At 44.1% G+C, this 26496-nt stretch overlaps 1 protein-coding gene across 1 annotated transcript; it reads right to left on the bottom strand.

Annotated features, from left to right (window-relative positions):
• Window positions 1-1707: 1707 nt before the first annotated feature.
• Window positions 1708-21887, bottom strand: LOC106603943 (carbohydrate-responsive element-binding protein). Its single transcript, XM_014198199.3, has 11 exons — window positions 21600-21887; window positions 21094-21174; window positions 17582-17736; window positions 17068-17337; window positions 16675-16957; window positions 16473-16576; window positions 6472-6591; window positions 3902-4029; window positions 3456-3579; window positions 2887-3016; window positions 1708-2653 (listed from the first exon to the last, which is right to left on the bottom strand). The coding sequence occupies exons 1-11, from the start codon at window positions 21799-21801 to the stop codon at window positions 2373-2375; spliced, it is 1878 nt and encodes a 625-aa protein (XP_014053674.3). The 5' UTR covers window positions 21802-21887; the 3' UTR covers window positions 1708-2372.
• Window positions 21888-26496: the final 4609 nt, after the last annotated feature.

Genomic DNA, 26496 nt, shown 5'->3' with positions numbered 1-26496 from the left:
CTAGGGGGAAGTATTCGAAGTTTGGATGATTGAGGTGCCCAAAGTAAACTGCCTGTCACTCAGGCCCAGAAGCTAGGATATGCATATAATTGGTAGATTTGGATAGAAAACACTCTGAAGTTTCTAAAACTGTTAAAAGTATGTCTGTGAGTATAACAGAACTGATTTGGCAGGCGAAAACCCGAGGACCAATTTTTTTCTGTTGACCTGCCAGCCAATTCCAAGCTTAACCTATTGAATACAAAGACTCCCGCCTCCCAAATTGCAGTTCTTATGGCTTCCACTAGATGTCAATAGTCTTTATACATGGTTTCAGGCTTTTATTCTGAAAAACCAACGAGGAATAGTTGTTTATCCAAAGGAAGTCCCATGGCAAAACTAGTCTCATTGAGCGCGTGACCGAGGGAGCGTGCTGTGTTCTTTTCCTTTCCTAACGAAAATAGTTCGCTCCGTATGAAATATTATTGTTTATTTAGATATTAGAGTACCTAATAATGAATTAGAAATGTCGTTTGATTTGTTTGGATAAACTTTTACTGGTAACTTTTGGAACTCCTAATGTCTGCATTCTGAACGGGTGGATTACTGAACTCAATGACGCCTACTAATTGGACTATTTGGGATATAAAGATGGACTTTATCGAACAAAACAACCATTCATTGTGTTCCGGGGACTCTTGTGATTGTGATAAAAGGAAGATCTTCAAAAGGTAAGTGACTTATTTTGTCGCTATTTGCCATTTTGTGACGCCTGTGCTTGTTTGGATAATATGCTGTTGTGGGGCGCTGACCTCAGATAATCAAATGCTGTGCTTTCGCCGTAAAGCCTTTTTGAAATCCGACGATGCGATTAGATTGCCAAGATTTTAAGCTAAAGAATGATGTATGACACTTGTATTATCATGAAGGTTAAATATGACGTTTTCTGTATTTTGAATTTGGCGCTCTGCAATTTCACCGGATGTTGTCGAGGTGGGTCGCTAGCGGGACGCCTGCGCCAGAAAGGATAATATGGACTTGGTCTTGTACCAAATAGGTCTGTCTTCTGTATACCACCCCTACCTTGTCACAACACAACTGATTAGCTCAAACGCATTAAGAAGGAAAGAAATTCCACAAATGAACTTTTAACAACGCACACTTGTTCATTGAAATGCATTCCAGGTGATTACCTCATGAAGCTGGTTGGGAGAATGCCAAGAGTGTGCAAAGCTGTCATCAAGGCAAAGGGTGGCTACTTTGAAGAATCTAAAATAAATGTTGATTTGTTTAAAACTTTTTTTGGTTACTACATGATTCCATGTGTGTTATTTCATAGTTTTGATGTCTTCACTATTATTCTACAATGTAGAAAATAGTAAAAATATAGAAAAACCCTGGAATAAGTAGGTGTGTCCACACCTTTGACTGGTACTGTACATAAATCCATTTTGTGAAGGAGAGACATGTTCTGGCCCCTCCAAGGATGTACTTATTTTGGGTACTGAACCATCCGTACCGTACCTAACAGTGCTTTTTGAGGTGGGTTCGGTTTAAGTTTGATTTAAAAAATAAAATAAAAATAAACTATTTCCAATTTCGGTTTCGGTCTTTTTTTTTTGGGGGGGGGGGGGGGGGGGGACATTAAACGCACTGTGCATTATGTGGGTTGAATGCTGTAACAACACAGAATAACAGTCCCATGACGGTAGTGACTGCCCATTACTGCTTATCACTTATTGACAATAATTTATTCACATTACTTTACATTAATATAATATTACAGTTATGTATATTATTATATTTGTTTTAGGGCTATTTGTTGACTGTATTATTTCATTCCAAGTCATTATCTCATCTCTATAGAGCTGCAGTCTATGCTGTCTGACAAAATCACAATTTTAGTTGTTCTTCAAAGTAAATAAGGCAAAGTAAATAATTTGACTACTGAATACCAACTATCAATTTCTTAGATCATGTATTTTCAGGTAGAGATACTTAGCGAAGCAATTGCTTTCTATCACTCTCCATCGTTCTCCTGTCTATCCTCTCCTTGTCTGTGTCTGCCCAACACAAACCGGACAAACAGACGTGCAATGGATTAGGGTCATTGTAGTTAATTACCACGTTTTCTGCGCTAAACTATGTAGAATATTGGTCTACTACATCGCACAGTTCAGGCTTGATCTGATTTATCTCTAGAGAAACTGAGCATTACAATCACAGAAAAAAAAAAACAGAACGAAATGGAATTCAAATAATTAAACTGATGTTGTTTTAAAAGCTGAAAAATGGCAGACATTTCAGTAAATCGCTCAGCACTAGTACCTGCTGTATGTGTGCTTTAAAGTGGGTTCAGCTCTGTGATCCTTTGGCACGGCTTGGTTTTCCATCTATTGAAATTGTTCCATAGGGTCACATGGGCTGTGTGTTTTCCCTGTTGATGGGCCATGAGGAAGGGGTGTTGATGGGCCACGTAGAAGGGGTGTTGATGGGCCACGTTGTAGGGGTGTTGATGGGCCACGTGGAGGGGGAATGGTCCTGGGGACGGGTAGGGTGGGGTGGGGGAGGCACTGAGCCTGGGTGACTGCATGGGTGGCCTGCTCTGGGACCAGACTGGGGTCTGTCAGGATGGACGTGGATGTGCTGAGGAGACGGAGTGAGCTAAGGACCACTGAGGACAGAAACAGAGGGAGAGAGAGAGAGAGAATCAGGTAAGAGGGAGATGAAGAGCGAGAAAAAAAGAAAAAACAGACAGACAGACAGACAGACAGACAGACAGACAGACAGACAGACAGACAGACAGACAGACAGACAGACAGACAGACAGACAGACAGACAGACAGACAGACAGACAGACAGACATGATTAACTGATAGTCATTGAAGCTGGTGAATGTGAACTCACTGGGTCTGAGGGCAGGTAGGGAGCAGTGCTGGTCCAGCCAGGACAGAGTAGTACGACACAGATCCTCTACACTGACTGTAGACACCATCCTGTTATAGGACTCAAACAGGGGCTCTACCATGATGCTGAACTGAGCTAGTGTTTAGGAAAGAACCATTCTGATCTATGTTTTATTATCTATGACAACACACACACACACACATATATATATATATATATATATATATATATATATATATATATATATATATATATATATATATATATATATATACAGTACAGGACACACAATGCAAAGCACAATACAGGATATTTACCATATTGTGTGACTGTCTTTTCCTCTGTGAGCCACTCACTCCAGGAGCCATATGCAAAAGGCGTCTCAGCATTTGTAATGAGGATCCATTTCATCTTATTTATGAATATCTAAAAAGCAGATCCTTCCCTATGTCATCATTCCTACACTGAGACGCTTTTGTTGTTGTTGTTGTGAATACAGGCCCAGATCTAACACTGAACGCATGTTTAACCTAAAGGTTCCTGTGGCCAGGGAGAGTGGAGAAGGATACGATCCAGAACTTCCAGTTCTGTAGTGTCTGTGCCCGGACGTACTCTCTGAACTTCTCCCTCATGTGGTCAAAGCGTTGGCAGGTGATGGGCACGCCAGTGACGGGCAGCTGCAGCTGGTACACACTGCATCGGGAGAGGCTTGTTATGATCACATACACATAAACACGCACGCCACAGGAGGCTGCTGAAGGGAGGACGACTCATAATAATGGCTGGAACAGCACTAATGGAACGGCATCAACCACCTGGAAACCATGTGTTTGACGTACTTGATACCATTCTACCCATTCCGCTCCAGACATGACCACGAGCCCATCCTCCCCAATTAATGTGCCACCAACGTCCTGTGACGCACACACACACACACACACACACACACACACACACACACACACACACACACACACACGTATGTTATGTACAGTATGTTTAGTGCATTTCTTACTTGATGGCAGAGTTAAGGAGCAGAATCTGGCCTCTGAGTCTCTGAGCCTCCTCGTGCAGCTGAGCTCTCTCCTGCTGAATCTTACTGATGTACTCTGCTGTCTTCTGTAGCGTCATGGCCTTGCTGATCTGGGACACAGAGACATACAGTATGTAATGAAGATGAAATACAGAGAAGTAATGTTATACACTGAAACTATGTTTCAACGCAACACCTATCATTACCAGAAGCATTGCAGCTCAGTGCAGCTCCCAATCCTCTACAACACTGTGCCTTGTGCAGTGCATTCCTGCCTCAATGCCTCACTACCTCAGGGAGATCGCTTTAGTTTCAAGTCAAAGTTAGACCATCCGGGTCCCAAGAACGTCTAGAATTGCCTTCAAAACCGGCCACTAGGGGGCAACGGTGAGCGTTGTTACCTCAAAGTTGGCTGGCGGCTTGCTAGAGCGTTGTGGAAGGGGATGGTGGATGGGTGGAAGAGCCACGTGGGCTGGCGGCTTGCTAGGGCGTTGTGGAAGGGGATGGTGGATGGGTGGAAGAGCCACGTGGGCTGGCGGCTTGCTAGAGCGTTGTGGAAGGGGATGGTAGATGGGTGGAAGAGCTACGTGGGCTGGCGGCTTGCTAGGGCATTGTGGAAGGGGATGGTGGAAGAGCCACGTGGACTGGCGGCTTGCTAGAGCTTTGTGGAAGGGGATGGTGGATGGGTGGAAGAGCCATGTGGGCTGGCGGCTTGCTAGAGCATTGTGGAAGGGGATGGTGGATGGGTGGAAGAGCAATGTGGGCTGGCGGCTTGCTAGAGCTTTGTGGGGGGATGGTGGATGGGTGGAAGAGCCACGTGGGCTGGCGGCTTGCTAGAGCTTTGTGGAAGGGGATGGTGGATGGGTGGAAGAGCCACGTGGGCTGGCGGCTTGCTAGGGCATTGTGGAAGGGGATGGTGGATGGTGGAAGAGCCATGTGGGCTGGCGGCTTGCTAGAGCGTTGTGGAAGGGTATGGTGGATGGGTGGAAGAGCCATGTGGGCTGGTGGCTTGCTAGAGCGTTGTGGAAGGGGATGGTGGATGGGTGGAAGAGCCACATGGGCTGGCGGTTTGCTAGAGCTTTGTGGAAGGGGATGGTGGATGGGTGGAAGAGCCACGTGGGCTGGTGGCTTGCTAGGGCATTGTGGAAGGGGATGGTGGAAGAGCCACGTGGATTGGCGGCTTGCTAGAGCTTTGTGGAAGGGGATGGTGGATGGGTGGAAGAGCCATGTGGGCTGGCGGCTTGCTAGAGCGTTGTGGAAGGGGATGGTGGATGGGTGGAAGAGCAATGTGGGCTGGCGGCTTGCTAGAGCATTGTGGAAGGGGATGGTGGATGGGTGGAAGAGCCACGTGGGCTGGCGGCTTGCTAGGGCATTGTGGAAGGGGATGGTGGAAGAGCCACGTGGGCTGGCGGCTTGCTAGAGCGTTGAGAAAGGGGATGGTGGATGAGTGGAAGAGTCACGTGGGCTGGCGGCTTGCTACAGCATTGTGGAAGGGGATGGTGGAAGAGCCACGTGGGCTGGCGGCTTGCTAGAGCGTTGTGGAAGGGGATGATGGATGGGTGGAAGAGCCACGTTCCGGCGACAAAGGTCACGTGTTCAATCCCAGTGCTAGGCAATCGTTTTTAGCTTTTCTGTTTTAACCCTTAACCCTTTCCCAACATTTAACCCTTAACCCTATCCTAACCTTTAACCCTAACCCTATCCCAAACTATAACCCTTAACCATATCCTAACCTTTAACCCTAACCCTATCCCAAACTTGAACCCTTAACCCTATCCTAACCTTTAACCCTATCCCAAACTTTAACCCTTAACCCTTTCCCAACATTTAACCCTTAACCCTATCCCAACCTTTAATCCTATCCCAACCTTTAACCATATCCCAACCTTTAACCTTAAACCCCATCCCAACCTTTAACCCTTAACCCTATTTTAAGCCTTTCCCAACCTTTAACCTTAAACCCCATCCCAACCTTTAAGCCTTAACCCTATTTTAAGCCTTTCCCAACCTTTAACCTTAAACCCCATCCCAACCTTTAACCCTTAACCCTATTTTAAGCCTTTCCCAACCTTTAACCTTAAACCCCATCCCAACCTTTAACCCTTAACCCTATTTTAAGCCTTTCCCAAACTTTAACCGTAAACGTAACCATTCAGAATTAATTCCTAAACGTCTCCCTATTTTAATGCCATCCCAAACCTTAACCCTTCCTTAAATGTATTTTTTATTTAACTAGGCAAGTCAGTTAAGAACACATTTTTATTTACAATGATGGCCTCCCCCGTCCAAACCTGGACAGCGCTGGGCCAATTTTGCGCCACCCTATGGGACTCCCAATCACGGCCTTATGTGATACAGCCTGGATTCCAACCAGAGTCTGTAGTGATGCCTCTTGCACTGAGATGCAGTGCCTTAGACCGCTGGGCCACTCGGAAACCCTTAACAAGATACAAAACCCCCAGCCCGACGCAAGTGTATTTTTGTTTTTACGGAGTTAGGTAACAGTGTCTCAACTTAAACGTGTTGGGGGAAAAAACGTCACGAGTGCTTACCTTTATACTTGGCTGAGTGCTCATCGTGGTGACGAGACTGTGCAGAGTATCAAAGCCTAGTTTGATGTTGAAACGTCTCTTCTGCTCAGCAGAGATGTGAGTTATCCCTCTGGACTGTGTCTGCAACACACACACATGTCATAGATCAAGAACTGTGTGATTACCTACTGTATTGTATATTATTAACTGTATGGTCCTCTGTAGTTCAGTTAGTAGAACGTGGTCCTCTGTAGTTCAGTTAGTAGAACATGGTCCTCTGGAGCTCAGTTAGTAGAACATGGTCCTCTGTAGTTCAGTTAGTAGAACATGGTTCTCTGTAGTTCAGTTAGTAGAACATGGTCCTCTGTAGTTCAGTTAGTAGAACATGGTCCTCTGTAGTTCAGTTAGTAGAACATGGTCCTCTGTAGTTCAGTTAGTAGAACATGGTTCTCTGTAGTTCAGTTAGTAGAACATGGTCCTCTGTAGTTCAGTTAGTAGAACATGGTTCTCTGTAGTTCAGTTAGTAGAACATGGTGCTCTGTAGTTCAGTTAGTAGAACATGGTGCTCTGTAGTTCAGTTAGTAGAACATGGTGCTCTGTAGTTCAGTTATATATATATATATTTCCTGAGCTTTCTTATATCTCTTAGATATTGGACAGATCCTTATTTTTGTTGCAATTGATGAATCTCTTATTCGATGCGTTTCTATGGGCTATAGTAGTACATGCCAAATTCAATATTTTACAAAATAATTGTGTAATATTCAATATAAAATAACTAAATGATCCATGGTATGAGCATCTTAAAACAATTCCATATGTATAAATAATCAGAGCGAGGGGAAACAGCGCCCCCTCTCTGCCTCCGTAGTGTAGCCCATGTATCTGATGCTGTCTGGAACAAAAGAGTTATCAAATCAAATTCTATTGGTCACATACACATGTTTAGCAGACGTTAATGCGAGTGTAGTGAAATACTTGTGCTTCTAGTTCCGACAATGCAGTAATATCCAACGAGTAATCTAACCTAACAATTTCACAACAATTACCTTATACACACAAGTGTAAAGGAATGAATAAGTACATAAAAAAATATATGAATGAGTGATGGTATAGAACGGCATAGGCAAGATGCAGTAGATGGTATAGAGTACAGTATATACAGTATATATATATATATATGAGATGAGTAATGTAGGGTATATGTAAACATATAAAAGTGGCATTGTTTAAAGTGGCTAGTGATACATTACATCAAGATGGCAAGATGCAGTAGATGGTATAGAGTACAGTATATACATATGAGATGAGTAATGTAGGGTATGTAAACATTATATGAAGTGGCATTGTTTAAAGTGGCTAGTGGTACATTTATTACATACATTTTTCCATTGTTAAAGTAGCTGGAGTTGAGTCAGTATGTTGGCAGCAGCAACTCAATGTTAGTGATGGCACAGCCCTCACTGCTGCTCGATCATCCTATTTTTCCAACTTAATTGAGGAAAATAAGAACAATCCGAAATTTCTTTTTGATACTGTCGCAAAGCTAACTAAAAAGCAGCATTCGCAAATGGAGGATGGCTTTCACTTCAGCAGTAATACATTTATGAACTTCTTTGAGGAAAAGATCATGATCATTAGAAAGCAAATTACGCTCCATTGTCCTGAGTCTGCACAACTCTGTCAGGACCTAGGATCAAGGGAGATACTAAAGTGTTTTAGTACTATATCTCTTGACACAATGATGAAAATAATCATGGCCTCTAAACCCTCAAGCTGCATACTGGACCCTATTCCAACTAAACTACTGAAAGAGCTGCTTCCTGTGCTTGGCCCTCCTATGTTGAACATAATAAACGGCTCTCTATCCACCGGATGTGTACCAAGCTCACTAAAAGTGGCAGTAATAAAGCCTCTCTTGAAAAAGCCGAATCTTGACCCAGAAATTATAAAAAACTATCGGCCTATATCGAATCTTCCATTCCTCTCAAAAATTTTAGAAAAAGCTGTTGGCTAGCAACTCACTGCCTTCCTGAAGACAAACAATGTATACAAAACGCTTCAGTCTGGTTTTAGACCCCATCATAGCACTGAGACTGCACTTGTGAAGGTGGTAAATGACCTTTTAATGATGTCAGACAGAGGCTCTGCATCTGTCCTCGTGCTCCTAGATCTTAGTGCTGCTTTTGATACCATCGATCACCACATTCTTTTGGAGAGATTGGAAACCCAAATTGGTCTACATGGACAAGTTCTGGCCTGGTTTAGATCTTATCTGTCAGAAAGATATCAGTTTGTCTCTGTGAATGGTTTGTCCTCTGACAAATCAATTGTAAATTTCGGTGTTCCTCAAGGTTCCGTTTTAGGACCACTATTGTTTTCACTATATATTTTACCTCTTGGGGATGTCATTCGAAAACATAATGTTAAATTTCACTGCTATGCGGATGACACACAGCTGTACATTTCAATGAAACATGGTGAAGCCCCAAAATTGCCCTAGCTAGAAGCCTGTGTTTCAGACATAAAGAAGTGGATGGCTGCAAACTTTCTACTTTTAAACTCGGACAAAACAGAGATGCTTGTTCTAGGTCCCAAGAAACAAAGAGATCTTCTGTTGAATCTGACAATTAATCTGGATGGTTGTACAGTCGTCTCAAATAAAACTGTGAAGGACCTCGGCGTTACTCTGGACCCTGATCTCTCTTTTGAAGAACATATCAAGACTGTTTCAAGGACAGCTTTTTTCCATCTACGTAACATTGCAAAAATCAGAAACTTTTTGTCCAAAAATGATGCAGAAAAATTAATCCATGCTTTTGTTACTTCTAGGCTGGACTACTGCAATGCTCTACTTTCCGGCTACCCGGATAAAGCACTAAACAAACTTCAGTTAGTGCTAAATACGGCTGCTAGAATCCTGACTAGAACCAAAAAATGTGATCATATTACTCCAGTGCTAGCCTCCCTACACTGGCTTCCTGTTAAGGCAAGGGCTGATTTCAAGGTTTTACTGCTAACCTACAAAGCATTACATGGGCTTGCTCCTACCTATCTTTCCGATTTGGTCCTGCCGTACATACCTACACGTACGCTACGGTCACAAGACGCAGGCCTCCTAATTGTCCCTAGAATTTCTAAGCAAATGACTGAAGGTAGGGCTTTCTATAGAGCTCCATTTTTATGGAATGGTCTGCCTACCCATGTGAGAGACGCAGACCCAGTCTCAACCTTTAAGTCTTTACTGAAGACTTATCTCTTCAGTAGGTCCTATGATTAAGTATAGTCTGGCCCAGGAGTGTGAAGGTGAACGGAAAGGCTGGAGCAACGAACCGCCCTTGCTGTCTCTGCCTTGCCGGTTCCCCTCTCTCCACTGGGATTCTCTGCCTCTAACCCTATTACAGGGGCTGAGTCACTGGCTTACTGGTGTTCTTCCATGCCGTCCATGGGAGGGGTGTGTCACTTGAGTGGGTTGAGTCACTGACGTGGTCTTCCTGTCTGGGTTGTGCCGTGGCGGAGATCTTTGTGGGCTATACTCGGCCTTGTCTTAGGACGGTAAGTTGGTGGTTGGAGACATCCCTCTAGTGGTGTGGGAGCTGTGCTTTGGCAAAGTGGGTGGGGTTATATCCTGCCTGTTTGGCCCTGTCCGGGGGTATCATCGGATGGGGCCACAGTGTCTTCTGATCCCTCCTGTCTCAGCCTCCAGTATTTATGCTGCAGTAGTTCATGTGTCGGGGGGCTAGGGTCAGTCTGTTACATCTGGAGTATTTCTCTTGTCTTATCCGGTGTCCTGTGTGAATTTAAATATGCTCTCTCTAATTCTCTCTTTCTCTCTTTCTTTCTTTATCTCGGAGGACCTGAGCCCTAGGACCATGCCTCAGGACTACCTGGCATGATGACTCCTTGCTGTCCCCAGTCCACCTGGCCGTGCTGCTGCTCCAGTTTCAACTGTTCTGCTATGGAACCCTGACCTGTTCACCGGACGTGCTTGTTGCACCCTCGACAACTACTATGATTATTATTATTTGACCATGCTGGTTATTTATGAACATTTTAACATCTTGACCATGTTTTGTTATAATATCCACCCGGCACAGCCAGAAGAGGACTGGCCACCCCTCATAGCCTGGTTCCTCTCTAGGTTTCTTCCTAGGTTTTTGGCCTTTCTAGGGAGTTTTTCCTAGGGAGTTTTTCCTAGCCACCGTGCACCTTTCACATGCATTGCTTGCTGTTTGGGGTTTTAGGCTGGGTTTCTGTACAGCACTTTGAGATATCAGCTGATGTACGAAGGGCTATATAAATACATTTGATTTGATTTTGATTTGAACAGTCTGATGGCCTTGAGATAGAAGCTGTTTTTCTGTCTCTCGGTCCCAGCTTTGATGCACCTGTACTGACCTCGCCTTCTGGATGATAGCGGGGTGAACAGGCAGTGGCTCGGGTGGTTGTTGTCCTTGATGATCTTTTTGGCCTTCCTGTGCCATCGGGTGGTGTAGGTGTCCTGGCGGGCAGGTAGTTTGCACCCGGTGATGCGTTGTGCAGACCTCACTACCCTCTGGAGAGCCTTCCGGTTATGGGCGGAGCAGTTGCCGTACAAGGCGGTGATACAGCCCCGACAGGATGCTCTCGATTGTGCATCTGTAAAAGTTTGTGTGTTTTTGGTGACAAGCCGAATTTCTTCAGCCTCCTGAGGTTGAAGAGGCGCTGCTGCGCCTTCTACGTCGTTTTATAGTCCGTGATTGACTGTAGACCCTGCCACATACCTTTCGTGTCTGAGCCGTTGAATTGCGACTCTACTTTGTCTCTATACTGACGCTTAGCTTGTTTGATTGTATGACATATTGCTGCTGTAGCATTTGATTGATGCCAGCAAGCATTTGGCCTCCCTTGGCCTCCCTTGTTAAAATAAATAACAAATAATTAGCCAATTAGCATTGAGCTGAGCTTTGTTGTCCTGGTGCAGCAGTTTGGAATTGGCTTCACACCAATCAAATCACATCCTGATGCAAAATGTCATCATTGTCAGACAAACGTGTCTGTTTCTGGTCTGCTTGTGTTGATGTCCTACAGAAGCTAGCTTGCTAAATCGTCCCTTTCCTAAGTTATGGATGGAGATGTGGATTTGGACTTGTGGTTTTGACTCAATTCTCTGTACAGGACCTTGATTATGACGGAGATTCTGATCTAACCATAAATTCATATATTGTGCCACTGGCCTGAGATTATTTAAGTTCAATATGTAGCCTAGTAGGCTTACGTTAACTAGCTAGCTAACTTAACTGGTTCATTGTTGCCCATGCAAAGAAGTTAGGCTAGCAAGCATTTTAGCTCGGTAGCCTATGAGAACCAAAACTTTAAAGCGTACTGCATGACAGAGTCATAGATCATTTTCACAACATGAAAGAGAGGAGGATGGCATTGGTGTTCAACTAGTCTACAAGTAGAGTGAGTCAATTATTTTGTTTCACGCTCACGCAAGCACGCACTAACACACAGAGAGGCAGAAAATCAGTACCATGGACAGCCACATGATATTTAGCAACATTGATTGGACTAAATAGTTTTTGGTATCTTTAAGTTTGTTTTCAGTATATTAAACTAAGAATATATAGCCTTGTTGATTTGATGATGTTTAAATGTTTAAGGTGAAATGGTGCTGGAATAGTGGAGGCAGTGCTCCTGTTGTCCTTTGTGTTGACTTGCGGTAGCCAACTCAGTGGTTCTAAATCAGTAGTTTAATGAACTGTGGAAAACATGAACTTGCTTGACCATGCTGCAGGTCATATAACTGTTTGTTACGTGTAATATGTACATTGAGGACTTCGCCGGACAGATGTTTCTATCCGGTTTTGTGATGAAACAAACGTATGTGTAGTTTAATTTGTTCTGCCACTGTGTGACTGTCTTTTTGTTGTCACGGCCTTACTATAGCCTATATCCTCTACGCGATGGGTGTCCCTAAACTGGGATGGGTGTCCCTAAACCGGGATGGGTGTCCCTAAACCGGGATGGGTGTCCCTAAACCGGGATGGGTGTCCCTAAACTGGGATGCGTGTCTCTAAACTGGGATGCGTGTCCCTAAACTGGGATGGGTGTCCCTAAACTGGGATGGGTGTCCCTAAACCGGGATGGGTGTCCCTAAACTGGGATGAGTGTCCCTAAACTGGGATGGGTGTCCCTAAACTGGGACGGTTGTTGCTGACATGCTAATGTGACTAGAATGACGTTGTATACAACATCCAACTTCCTGGAACATAGACATGTCTTATATGAGCAGAAAGCTTAAATTATGGTTAATCTAACAACAGTGTCCAATTAAAAGTAGCTATTACAGTGAAATACCATGCTATTGTTTGAGGATAGTGCACAACAACAAAACACTTTTATCATGGCAACTGGTTTGATACATTCACCTCTGAAGGTAAATGATCTACTTACATTCAGTAATCTTGCTCTGATTTGTCATCCTGAGGGTCCCAGAGATAAAATGTAGCATGTTTGTGTTGTTGTGTTGTTTGATAAAATCTATTTTTATATTCAAATGTAGGAACTGGGGTCCACAGTTTGACCCTACTGTTGTCTCTGGCTCCACACCCACCCCGCCCGGCCATCTAGATGTGTGAAAGTTAGTGTACAAGCTAATGATCCATCATGTATGACATTCCTGGGAGCGTGTAAACTTACATTTTTTATTAGCATAGCATTTTTGGATGTTCTCCATATGTACTTGAAAATGTATCAATAAACAAATTTGGCACATTTGGGCAAACTCCTGGCAGACTTGATACAAAATATTGTGCAGTAATGTAATTCTTCACTGGATCAATCTGAAACTTTGCACAAAAACTGCTGCCATCTTGTGGCCAAAATCTAAATTACATCTAGACTCCTATTTGAAAGTATGGCATTTCTGTTGCATTTCAAAGATGGAACAAAAAAACAAAAACATATATGAACGAACAGGTTATAGAGCAAACAACGCAAATATCCAAACATAGGTTGTAATATGGCTTTTTTTATTGGCTTGGCTTGGCTTCCCCAGTGATTTTACCCACGCACCGCTACTGCCTTCCATAGACTTACACAGTAATTATGACAACTTCCGGATGACATCCTCCAACCTATCAGAGCTCTTGCAGCATGAACTGACATGTCAAGGTAAGCTTTTGGTTTTATTAATTTATTGCCACCGGGGCCCTCTGGTGTAACTGCTAAACTGCTTGCTGACTGTACAGTAGTGGCCAAAGGTTTTGAGAATGACACAAATATTAATTTCCACAAAGTTTGCTGCTTCCGTGTCTTTAGATATTTTTGTCAGATGTTACTATGGAATACTGAAGCACAATTACAGCATTTCATAAGTGTCAAAGGCTTTTATTGACAATTACATGAAGTTGATGCAAAGAGTCAATATTTGCAGTGTTGACCCTTCTTTTTGAAGACCTCTGCAATCCGCCCTGGCATGTTGTCAATTAACTTCTGGGCCACATCCTGACTGATGGCAGCCCATTCTTGCATAATCAATGCTTGGAGTCTGTCAGAATTTGTGGGTTTTTGTTTGTCCACCCGCCTCTTGAGGATTGACCACAGTTTCTCAATGGGATTAAGGTCTGGGGAGTTTCCTGGCCATGGACCCAAAATATCGATGTTTTGTTCCCCGAGCCACTTAGTTATCACTTTTGCCTTATGGCAAGGTGCTCCATCATGCTGGAAAATGCATTGTTTGTCACCAAACTGTTCCTGGATGGTTGGGAGAAGTTGCTCTCGGAGGATGTGTTGGTACCATTCTTTATTCATGGCTGTGTTCTTAGACAAAATTGTGAGTGAGCCCACTCCCTTGGTTGAGAAGCAACCCCACACATGAATGGTCTCAGGATGCTTTACTGTTGGCATGACACAGGACTGATGGTAGCGCTCACCTTGTCTTCTCCGGACAAGCTTTTTTCCGGATGCCACAAACAATCGGAAAGGGGATTCATCAGAGAAAATGACTTTACCCCAGTCCTCAGCAGTCCAATCCCTGTACCTTTTGCAGAATATCAGTCTGTCCCTGATGTTTTTCCTTGAGAGAAGTGGCTTCTTTGCTGCCCTTCTTGACACCAGGCCATCCTCCAAAAGTCTTCACCTCACTGTGTGTGCAGATGCACTCACACCTGCCTGCTGTCATTCCTGAGCAAGCTCTGTACTGGTGGTGCCCCAATCCCGCAGCTGAATCAACTTTAGGAGACGGTCCTGGCGCTTGCTGGACTTTCTTGGGCGCCCTGAAGCCTTCTTCACAACAATTGAACCACTCTCCTTGAAGTTCTTGATGATCCTATAAATGGTTGATTTAGGTGCAATCTTACTGGCAGCAATATCCTTGCCTGTGAAGCCCTTTTTGTGCAAAGCAATAATGACGGCACGTGTTTCCTTGCAGGTAACCTTGGTTGACAGAGGAAGAACAATGATTCCAAGCACCACTCTCCTTTTGAAGCTTCCAGTCTGTTATTCAAACTCAATCAGCATGACAGAGTGATCTCCAGCCTTGTCCTCGTCAACACTCACACCTGTGTTAACGAGAGAATCACTGACATGACGTCAGCTGGTCCTTTTGTGGCAGGGCTGAAATGCAGTGGAAATGTTTTTTGGGGATTCAGTTCATTTGCATGGCAAAGAGGGACTTTGCAATTAATTGCAATTCATCTGATCACTCTTCATAACATTCTGGAGTATTTGCAAATTGCCATCATACAAACTGAGGCAGCAGACTTTGTGAAAATTAATATTTGTGTCATTCTCAAAAATCTTTGGCCACGACTGTACACTCTACTGATTGTTGTGGGTTTACTAACGCGTTAGTTATAGTAGCTATGTTGACTATGACGTTAGCTAATATGGTGACAACGACGTAGGCTGTGTGTAGCAGTTAGCAGTTATGATATGAAAGTTTGGCTTGGAAAGGTTTTTTCGCCTAGCCACAGACAACTGATGGGTTTTGCACTGAAGTCCACAAGCGAAGGGAAAAGGTGAGAGGAGGAGAGCACGTAGATACAAGAAGGAATTAACGATCAAAGTGATCATGCTGTTTGTATGTGGCTGCTATGAAAGTGATCATGCTGTTTGTATGTGGCTGCTATGGAAGGGATCATGCTGTTTGTATGTGGCTGCTATGGAAGGGATCATGCTGTTTGTATGTGGCTGCTATGGAAGGGATCATGCTGTTTGTATGTGGCTGCTATGGAAGGGATCATGCTGTTTGTATGTGGCTGCTATGAAAGGGATCATGCTGTTTGTATGTGGCTGCTATGAAAGTGATCATGCTGTTTGTATGTGGCTGCTATGAAAGTGATCATGCTGTTTGTATGTGGCTGCTATGAAAGTGAACTGTGTTTGTGTATGATCAGGGGTGTATTCATTCCGCCAATTCTGTTGAAAAACATTTTTTAAACGGAAGCAAACGGAACAAAACAGGCTATAAACATAACTGAATTTGTCCAATAGAAATTCTCGTTTGCAACTGTTAATGACTAATGATTACACCCTAGATCAGCTAGATGCAGGCCAGAGTATTCAACCTGGTATTGAATGTGTCACTGTCTGTCACCTTAATTACTCAAATTTCTCTTGACCTGTACACCGACATTGTAAACTTTCAATCGTAGGCAAGGTTGTAGCAACCTCATGATGGGTACAGGGAAAATGTGAGTATCATGTAGTAGCCTAAACCTATCGATGTCACATTGAGCTGGGTGAATGGAATATGAATGACAGTCATCCAATATGCTGTAATAAACGGCACCGACCCCCACTCATCTAGGAAAGACATCATAGGAACTTACCATTCAGTCTTTTGTTGAGTCATCATTTTCTTTCTATCGGACAGTACTTTTAGGTATTCCATAGGATGTATGTTGAGTAATCTCTCGTGGAAAGACTACTTAACATAAATGGTAAATTACACGAGCATCTGATCAAATTACACTAGATTTTAGTTCTAGGTTAACCGAGATTATAAGTAGAGTAATGAAGTTGTTTTTATTTACCTTGTTTGACTCCATTTTGGAAAGTCCAGGTGGAGACTCAGGGTTGAATTCTCTCTCTAGAAGGTTGGTTGGGGACATCTGGCCTGAGTGTCTTGAAAAGCTCACTGGAAACAAACCAACAAAGAGGAATGCTAACTTTTCTTTACAACCACACATGCCATGTAAACATGTTAACATTTAAATTCTATTTGTCCTTAATTACCTGTTAAACTAGTTATCTCAGAGCCGTAGATCTGTACAGGGGAGAGTTTCTCTTTCTTGGGGATGAGGAGGGGTGTGTTAGTGTGCGTTGAGTCCTGGGTGAGGAAGGCAGAGACAGCAGAACCATGGGAGGTGCCAGTGTGGAACCCAGTGTGGAACCCAGTGTGGCCCAGGGTGGACGTCTGGCAGTGTATTGATGTCAGCTGTGGGATCCCTGAAGACCAGGGAGACCCAGGCTGCAGCTCAGATCCAGACCTTCCAATATGCATGCTGCTGCTACAATGCTGAACCAAACACATTCTCTGATTAAAAGTAGATCTGTTATCTGAAGTTAAAGTTTGATTTCTGTCTTTGAAACTCAAAGTGTTAACTAAACAAATGACATTGGCCTTACTGGGGAGTTGGGAGAGCTTGACCTGTGACCTTTGGTTCCGTCTCCTTGCTGTTGTATGTTAGTGGTTGCCATGGAGATGGCGGCGCCGGGGTAAGGCTGGTGTCCATAAGAGGGGACGACCCCTGATACCATGCCGGGAGGGTGATACTCGATGTAGTAATCCTGTTGTTGGTGACCTTTGAATTTAAGTTTGTTGATGGGGTTGAAAGTCATGTCAGAGGTCAGGGGATGACTGTGGTAGCTAGGGCCTGAGTTGGACGAGAGGTTGGGCTGTAAGAGACAATCATTGTAAATGTTATTAATCATGAAGAAAGCAATTTGGGGTCAAATGATCACTTTCACAGAAAAAAAGCCTCTAAGGTTACAAACTATGCAATGAAAACACAGGAACACAAAATGAGGAATACATAGTCCAGGCGATATGTGATTGGATGTGAATAGTTTTCCTTTCCTCCCCTAGCAGTGGAAGAACAACGTTTACAAAGCGACAAGCAGAAGTGCTTAGCTACTGTACCTGAGCTAGTTGTGTGTAGACGTTTGACTGAGGAGCGGTCACCACAGGGGTCGACAGAGAGGAGAAAGGCCCGCATGAGGAGCTCTCAAAGTCAGGATAACCAGCCTGCTGGTCCAGCCGCTCCAACGACTGTCCCTGATAGCTCATAAAGATATCTAAGATAGGACAGAGAAAAAAAGACAATCATCGCCCTACACAACCTGTATGCCCTAGATCTGGGAATGGAATCATGACAGAATATCTTAGTAACTTCGAAAAGGGGAAAAAAATATGTTCCGGGGAGAGTCCTCTTCAGACAGATAACTCTCCCAACAAATAAAATAAAATCACAAACACGTAAATACAGCAAACATTCAGAGAGAATTTACTACAAGAATACATAGCAATACAAAACCTTCCTTCAGTTAAGACAAAATGTGGACAACCCAACAACTGAGGATAATACCAACTCACACAGAGGAGGCTCCTCAGAGGAGAAAAGGGAGGCCCATCCTCCTCAGTGAATTTCATTTTTTTTATTATTGTAAAACATGAAAAAAAAGTTATATATTTTTTTAGATAAAACTATACCAAATATATTCACATGGCACCAAATAATTGATTAAAACACAATATTTTGCAATGAAGGTCTACAGTAGCCTCAACAGCACTCTGTAGGGTAGCACCATGGTGTAGCCGGAGAACAGCTAGCTTCCATCCTCCTCTGGGTACAGTACAGGGCCTACAGTACAATATAAGGACCTACAGTACAGAGCAGGGGCCTACAGTACATTACAGGGGCCTACAGTACAGGGCCTACAGTACAGGGCCTCCAGTACAGGGCCTACAGTACAGTACAGGTGCTACAGTACAGTACAGGGACCTACAGTACAGTACGGGGGCCTACAGTACAGTACAGGGGCCTACAGAACAGGGGCCTCCAGTACAGGGCCTACAGTACAGTACAGGGACCTACAGTACAGGTGCTACAGTACAGTACAGGGGCCTACAGTACAGCGCAGGGGCCTACAGTACAGGTGCTACAGTACAATTCAGGGGCCTACAGTACAGCTGCTACAGTACAGTACAGGGGCCTACAGTACAGTACAGGGGCCTACAGTACAGTACAGGGGCCTACAGTACAGTACAGGTCCTACGGTACAGAGCAGGGGCCTACAGTACAGAACAGGGGCCTACAGTACAGGGCCTACAGTACAGTACAGGGCCTACAGTACAGAACAGGGGCCTACAGTACAGAACAGGGGCCTACAGTACAGTACAGAGCAAGGACCAACAGTACAGAGCAGGGTCCTACAGTACAGTACAGGGGCCTACAATACAGAACAGGGGCCTACAGTACAGGGGCCTACAATACAGTACAGGGGCCTACAGTACAGAACAGGGGCCTACAGTACAGAACAGGGGCCTACAGTACAGAGCAGGGGCCTACAATACAGTACAGGGGCCTACAATACAGAACAGGGGCCTACAGTACAGAGCAGGGGCCTACAGTACAAATCAAATCAAAATCAAATCAAATGTATTTATATAGCCCTTCGTACATCAGCTGATATCTCAAAGTGCTGTACAGAAACCCAGCCTAAAACCACAAACAGCAAGCAATGCATGTGAAAGAAGCACGGTGGCTAGGAAAAACTCCCTAGGAAAAACTCCCTAGAAAGGCCAAAAACCTAGGAAGAAACCTAGAGAGGAACCAGGCTATGAGGGGTGGCCAGTCCTCTTCTGGCTGTGCAGGGTGGATATTATAACAGAACATGGGGCCTACAGTACAGAGCAGGGGCCTAAAATACAGAACAGGGGCCTACAGTACAGGGGCCTACAATACAGAACAGTGGCCTACAGTACAGAGCAGGGGCCTACAGTACAGTACAGGGGCCTACAGTACAGAGCAGGGGCCTACAGTACAGCGCAGGGGCCTACAATACAGAACAGGGGCCTACAGTACAGTACAGGGGCTACAGTACAGTACAGGTGCTACAATACAGTACAGGGGCCTACAATACAGTACAGGGGCCTACAATACAGTACAGGGGCCTACAATACAGTACAGGGGCCTACAATACAGTACAGGGGCCTACAATACAGAACAGGGGACTACTTACTTACTTACTGACTTTATTGTACCCATGGGGAAATTGTGTTGCAGTGTCATGTACACGTTTAAAGTGGCGTTTCAATACAAAACAAAATTGACAATACAACTTTCATAACAGTTACATATACAGTACAGGGGCCTTCAGTACAGGGGCCTTGAAAGACTAGGACGTGATACATTGAAAGACTGTAATAAATAAGGTTGTCCTCTACTTAAACCACCGGAGAAGGAAACAAAAAACTTCTCCTTTCCGGCATCTCCTCATGTCCATTTCTCCATCCTTCCATCCCTCTATTGTCTATCCCTCCATCTCCATCCCTCCATCCTGGGCCCTTTTGCCACGAGTCATGGTTAACCACATCCGCTTCCACTTCCCTATTCTATTGCGCCTCAACCCAGCTACTGACCTCCAGCTCACCCCTGACATGGCACACACGAAGAGGACACAAAGAGCCTGGCCCAGGGAAATACCTGACTCAACAACACAGGCCCAGGGGAATACCTGACTCAACAACATAGACTGAGGGAAATACCTGACTCAACAACACAGACTCAGGGGAATACCTGACTCAACAACACAGGCCCAGGGGAATACCTGACTCAACAACACAGGCCCAGGGGAATACCTGACTCAACAACATAGACTGAGGGAAATACCTGACTCAACAACACAGACTCAGGGGAATACCTGACTCAACAACACAGGCCCAGGGGAATACCTGACTCAACAACACAGGCCCAGGGGAATACCTGACTCAACAACACAGGCCCCTGTGAATACCTGACTCAACAACACAGGCCCAGGGGAATACCTGACTCAACAACACAGGCCCAGGGGAATACCTGACTCAACAACACAGGCCCCTGTGAATACCTGACTCAACAACACAGGCCCAGGGGAATACCTGACTCAACAACACAGACTCAGGGGAATACCTGACTCAACAACACAGACTCAGCATATTCAGAAGAAAAACCCTAAATATATAATAGATGAACAAACTGCAGATTAAAGATGCATGTAATGCTTACCTGGCTACTTGTTTACCTGGTGGTGTGGTTGGCTACACACTGTGATACAGTACATGGTATTCATCTATTGTAGTAGCTTTAACGCTCTTCAACTGAGAACATAAGCCTAATCAACAGTAAATACACTGATAAAGAATCCTTTATCGTTTCTCTTCCTTAGAACTTAACATCCGTGGACCAGCACCCCATCAAACCCCTACACATTATAATAACTGGATCTGTCCCCTGTGTCATACATTCTATGTCTTTAGCAGGAATCATCAACATCATGACACCTGTGCTGCGATATGTGCGCAGCTCCGTGTTACATTTGGATTTGACTCTTAACGTTGCATGACAGTCGAGAGTATTATAGCCAAATTCACAAGATGTGAGGTGGATGTACCTGGGATATCCATGAAGTCGTCCAGATTGGGCTGCAGTGAGGCGAGACCTGGCTGGATCATGTCAGCGTTGCTGGTATACGCTGAGGAGGGAAAACACAAATATTACACACAGAGAGAGAGAGGGGAGAGAGAGGAGAGAGAGAGAGATGGGTGTGTCTACATTTTCAGCCTCATTTATTCATTTGAAGTTCCTTATTTGTAGGGTGTTTTCTTTCCTGCATTATTGTCTCACATGACCATAGGTTGGATAAATAGCAAGTGGAGTTTTCTGTTATTTTTGTCACTAAAGAATTTTCACTTTCATATGGATTTACTTAAGTATCATAGACAGTGTATTGAGAGGGACTATGCATAGCCTACATCACTCACTGTTGTGGTCGTCGTTGTCCCAGGGCCAAGGCATCTGTAGACAGTTAGTTCCTTGAAGTATACTAGACTAGGTAGGTAGATAGGTTGTTTACCTGTCCACAGGTAAGTAGAGTGGACCATGTGGTGTGGTACTCACTGTTGTGTCCGTCATTGGCTCCAGGGCAGGGCTTCTGGGTCATGGTGAACAGGGTGTCGGAGATGTTGGACAGGAAGCAGTCCAGGTCAAACATGTGGGCCTCCTCTGGCATGACCTCAGGCTCCTGGCACTTCTGACTGGACCATTTCACCAACTCCGCTCTGCAGATCTGACCCTGGGGACAGACGGGAGGGGACGACATGAAGGCTATGTTCTAATACTGAAAAATGAATCCTTAGTTCCTCTCTTCCTTGAAGAAATCACTGATGTAAAAAAGCTCCATCTCAATTCATCTTTCTGCAATTCCTCCCATACTGTTGTTCCTCCCTTCTTCTCAAAACCCTTTGAAGAAGGTCCGAGGGGAGGGACCTTGGACCTTCCCCTCCAATAGAGTTGATAAGGAGGCGGGGAGAGAAGATGCAAGGAAATTGAGGAGAGATTAGTTGAGTCAAGACACAACTCACAGATCCTCCCACTAGAGGGCACTAACAACAAGACAACAGGATGTGACGAGGAGAGCAAAAGAAGAAGAAGAACATCATATTAGAATATATAGCAAGTCCAATAGAAAGTCACTGGCAGCTTGCCATGTGCTTGTAACTGCTATACAAATATGAAACAATATTTAATTGTCCAATTCTCTTAATTCTAAGAAAATGTAAAATGTGAATATGAAAACAGCAAAGGAACGTTCCACAGTCCTCATCTGGCCACTAAATGTACTCAACTCAGATAAACACAACTGAACATTTACAGAAGTTCACTTAACCTCCCCTCATCACGTTCCCTCATCACGTTCCCTCATCACGTTCCCTCATCACGTTCCCTCATCACGTTCCCTCATCACGTTCCCTCATCACGTCCCCTCATCACGTTCCCTCATCACGTTTCCTCATCACGTTCCCTCATCACGTTCCCTCATCACGTTCCCTCATCACGTCCCCTCATCACGTTCCCTCATCACGTCCCCTCATCACGTTCCCTCATCACGTTCCCTCATCACGTTCCCTCATCACGCTCCCTCATCACGTTCCCTCATCACGTTCCCTCATCACGCTCCCTCATCACGTTCCCTCATCACGTTCCCTCATCACGTCCCCTCATCACGTCCCCTCATCACGTCCCCTCATCACGTTCCCTCATCACGTTCCCTCATCACGTTCCCTCATCACGTTCCCTCATCACTTTCAACAATGTCCATTTCAACTATTCAGACACAATATTTGGAAGCGCAAAGGTTTTCCTTTAATAATCTTCATATTTACAATCACTCACCCAGCTTATGTAGATCCAGATCCAGATCCAGATCCAGATCCAGTCTCCATCTTTTCTCTGTGTTTAAGATGCTGTGGTCCACCCTCAGGAAGTCCTGACTGGAGTGGATAGTACTCTATGTTTTACCTAATGACAAACCCCCTTTTTTGTTGTTTTCATTTCCAGAAAGGTTATTATAGTAAAGGTGTGCTGAGTACCTGAAAAAATATATGCTGTTAACACATAAAAAGCAAACACTAAACTGTCTCAGAAAAGCTGCTTGAAAAAATTATGTTCATTTAGCTACGTTTATTTATTTGATATTTAACCTTTATTTAACTAGGCAAGTCGGTTAAGAACAAATTATTACTTACAATGACGGCTTACCCCGGCCAAACCCTAACCCGGACGATGCTGGGCCAATTGTGCGCCGATTGGGACTCCCAATCACATACAGTTCCTTTGTAAAGTATTCAGACACCTTTACTTTTTCCACATTTTATTGCGTTACAGCCTTATTCTGAAATGGATTCAATAATTTTTTCCCTCATCAATCTACACACAATACCCCCTAATGACATCACAATACCCCATAATGACATCACAATACCCCATAATGTCATCACAACACCCATAATGACCTCACAATACCCCATAATGACATCACAATACCCCATAATGACAAAGCAAAACACCCTTTGCTATGAGATTCTAAATTGAGCTCAGGTGCATCCTGTTTCCATTTATCATCCTTGAGATGTTTCTACAACTTGATTGGAGTCCGCCTGTGATAAATTCAATTGATTGGACATGATTTGGAAAGGCACACACCTGTCTATATAAGGTCCCACAGTTGACAGTGCATGTCAGAGCAAAAACCAAGCCATGAGGTTGAAGGAATTGTCTGTAGAGCTCCGAGACAGGATTGTGTCGAGGCACAGATCTGGGGAAGGGTGGCAAAAAAGTTCTGCAGTATTAAAGGTCCCCAAGAACACAGTGGCCACTCCTCAGTAAAAGGCACATGATGGAGTTTGCCAAAAAGACGCCTAAAGGACTGTCAGACTATAAGAAGCAAGATTCTCTTGTCTGATGAAACCAATATTGAACTCTTTGGCCTGAAAGCCAAACTTCAAGTCTGGAGGAAACCTGGCACCATCCCAACGGTGAAACATGGTGGTGGAAGCATCATGCTGCGGGGATGTTTTTCAGCGGCAGGGACTAGTCAGGATCGAGGGAAAGATGAACGGAGCATGGTACAGAGAAATCATTGATGAAAACCTGCTCCAGAGCGCTCAGGACCTCAGACTGACGCAAAGGTTCACCTTCCAACAGGACAATGACCTTAAGCACACAACCAAGACAACGCGGGAGTGGCTTCGAGACAAGTCTCTGAATGTCCTTGAGTGGCCCAGGCAGAGCCCCGACTTGAACCCGATCAAGCATCCTTGGAGAGACCTGAAAACAGCTGTGCAGTGACGCTTCCCATCCAACCTGACAGAGTTGAGAGGATCTGCAGAGAAGAATTGGAGAAACTCCCCAAATACAGGTGTGCCAAGCTTGTAGCGTCATACCCAAGAAGACTCGAGGCTGTAATCGCGACCAAAGGTGCTTTAACAAAGTTCTGAGTAAAGGGTCTGAATACTTACGTAAATGTGACATTTCAGGTATTTATTTTATTTATACATTTTGCAAAGAATTTAAAAAATTGCTTTGTCTTTATGAGGTATTGTGTGTAGATTGAGGGGTAAAAAAAACAATTTAATCAATTTTAGAATAAAGCTGTAACATAAAATGTGGAAAAAGTCAATGGGTCTGAATACTTTCCTAAATGCACTATAAGTGGACATTCCAAATAAATGACAATTCCTGTGCTAATATCCTATCTGATTCCATGCTGCATTTCATTTGACAATAGCTCAATTGATTGGTTATGCTTGAAGATTGGTTACTGTATGCTTGAAGATTGATTGATTGGTTATACTTGAAGATAAATTGATTGGTTTTAAGCTAGTACACTTGAAGACCAATTGTTGAATCTTTAGCGTGATATAATACTCCTACCTTACTTCCTCAATCGAAGTTCTTTGGCTGAATACATTCTAGTAAACAGCAGAAACATGGATTCAGTAGCAGTCTTTCTTTAGGGCTGCAGTGTTTTTCTTGGCTCAGGTTGTGTGTGTGTTTTATTCATGGAGCAACAATCAGATTTGTAAAAGCTAGAGGAGCAGTAGGAATAAGAGACTTCCTCTCTGTACCAAGCGTTGTTGTTGGCATGGCACACACACACACACACACACACACACACACACACACACACACACACACACACACACACACACACACACACACACACACACACAACAATATAAACGCAGCATGTAAAGTGTTGGTCCCATGTTTCATGAGCTGAAATAAAAGATCCCAGAAATGTTCCATACGCACAAATCGTATTTCTCTCAAATGTTGTGCACACATTTTTATTACATCCCTGTTAGTGAGCATTTCTACTTTGCCAAGCTAATCCATCCACCTGACAGGTGTGGCATATCAAGCTGATTAAACATCATGATCATTACACAGGTGCACCTTGTGCTGGGGGCAATAAAAGGCCGCTCTAAAATGTGAAGTTTTGCCACAGACGTCTCGAGTTTTGAGGGAGCGTGCAATTGGCATGCCGACTGCAAGATTGTCCTCCAGAGATGTTGGCCAACCGGCCTCGCAATCGCAGACCGCATGTGGGCAAGCTGTTTGCTGATGTCGACATTGTAAAAAGAGTGCCCCCGTGGTGGGCAGGCATAAACTACAGACAACGAACACAATTGCATTTTATCGATGGCAATTTGAATGCACAGAGATACCATGACGAGATCCTGAGGCCCATTGTCGTGCCATTCATCTGTAGCCATCAACTCATGTTTCAGCATGATAAGGCACAGCCCCATATCACAAGGATCTGTATCCTGGAAGCTGTAAATGTCCCAGTTCTTCCATGACCTGCATACTCACCAGATATGTCACCCATTGAGCATGTTTGGGATGCTCTGGATCGACGTGTATGACAGTGTGTTCCAGTTCCAGCCAATATCCAGAAACTTCGCACAGCCATTGAAGAGGAGTGGGACAACATTCCACAGGCCACAATCAACAGCCTGATGCAAAAGACATTTGTCGCACTGCATGAGGTGGTCACACCAGATACTGACTGATTTTTTCTTAAGGTATCTGTGACCAACAGATGCATATCTGTATTCCCAGTCATGTGAAATCCATGTATTATGTATGGTCTAATGAATTTATTTCCATTGACTGATTTCCTCATATGAACTGTAACTCAGTAAAATCTTTGAAATTGTTGCATGTTGCATTTATATTTTTGTTCAGTATACATACACACACACACACACACACACACACACACACACACACACACACACACACACACACACACACACACACACACACACACACACACACACACACACACACACACACACACACTGAAGACATTGTTTGGGCATTTAAATACTATTTTGTCAAACATGCTTGTCTCATTCATTCCTTTGTCATTCATCTTTTCAGGATTTTTGTGGACCTCTGTGAGTTGTTATCAGTCGTGACAGAACAGTTGTTTTCTCAATGGAAG

This window comes from Salmo salar, chromosome 04 (genome assembly GCF_965601325.2).
Source record: "Salmo salar chromosome 04, fSalSal1, whole genome shotgun sequence".
Taxonomy (NCBI): domain Eukaryota; kingdom Metazoa; phylum Chordata; class Actinopteri; order Salmoniformes; family Salmonidae; genus Salmo; species Salmo salar.
This window is presented reverse-complemented; position numbering and strand designations above follow the sequence as displayed.

Bases quoted from the DNA above. Each gene is read 5' to 3' on its own strand.
- LOC106603943 (XM_014198199.3), bottom strand. From the start codon at position 21,801: ATGTCGTCCCCTCCCGTCTGTCCCCAGGGTCAGATCTGCAGAGCGGAG. The intron at 17,338-17,581 runs GTACAGTAGCTA...TGTCTCTTACAG, and splicing joins TCTACACACAACTAGCTCAG to CCCAACCTCTCGTCCAACTC. The intron at 3,580-3,901 runs GTAAGAAATGCA...CTCCCGATGCAG, and splicing joins CTCCTTAACTCTGCCATCAA to TGTGTACCAGCTGCAGCTGC.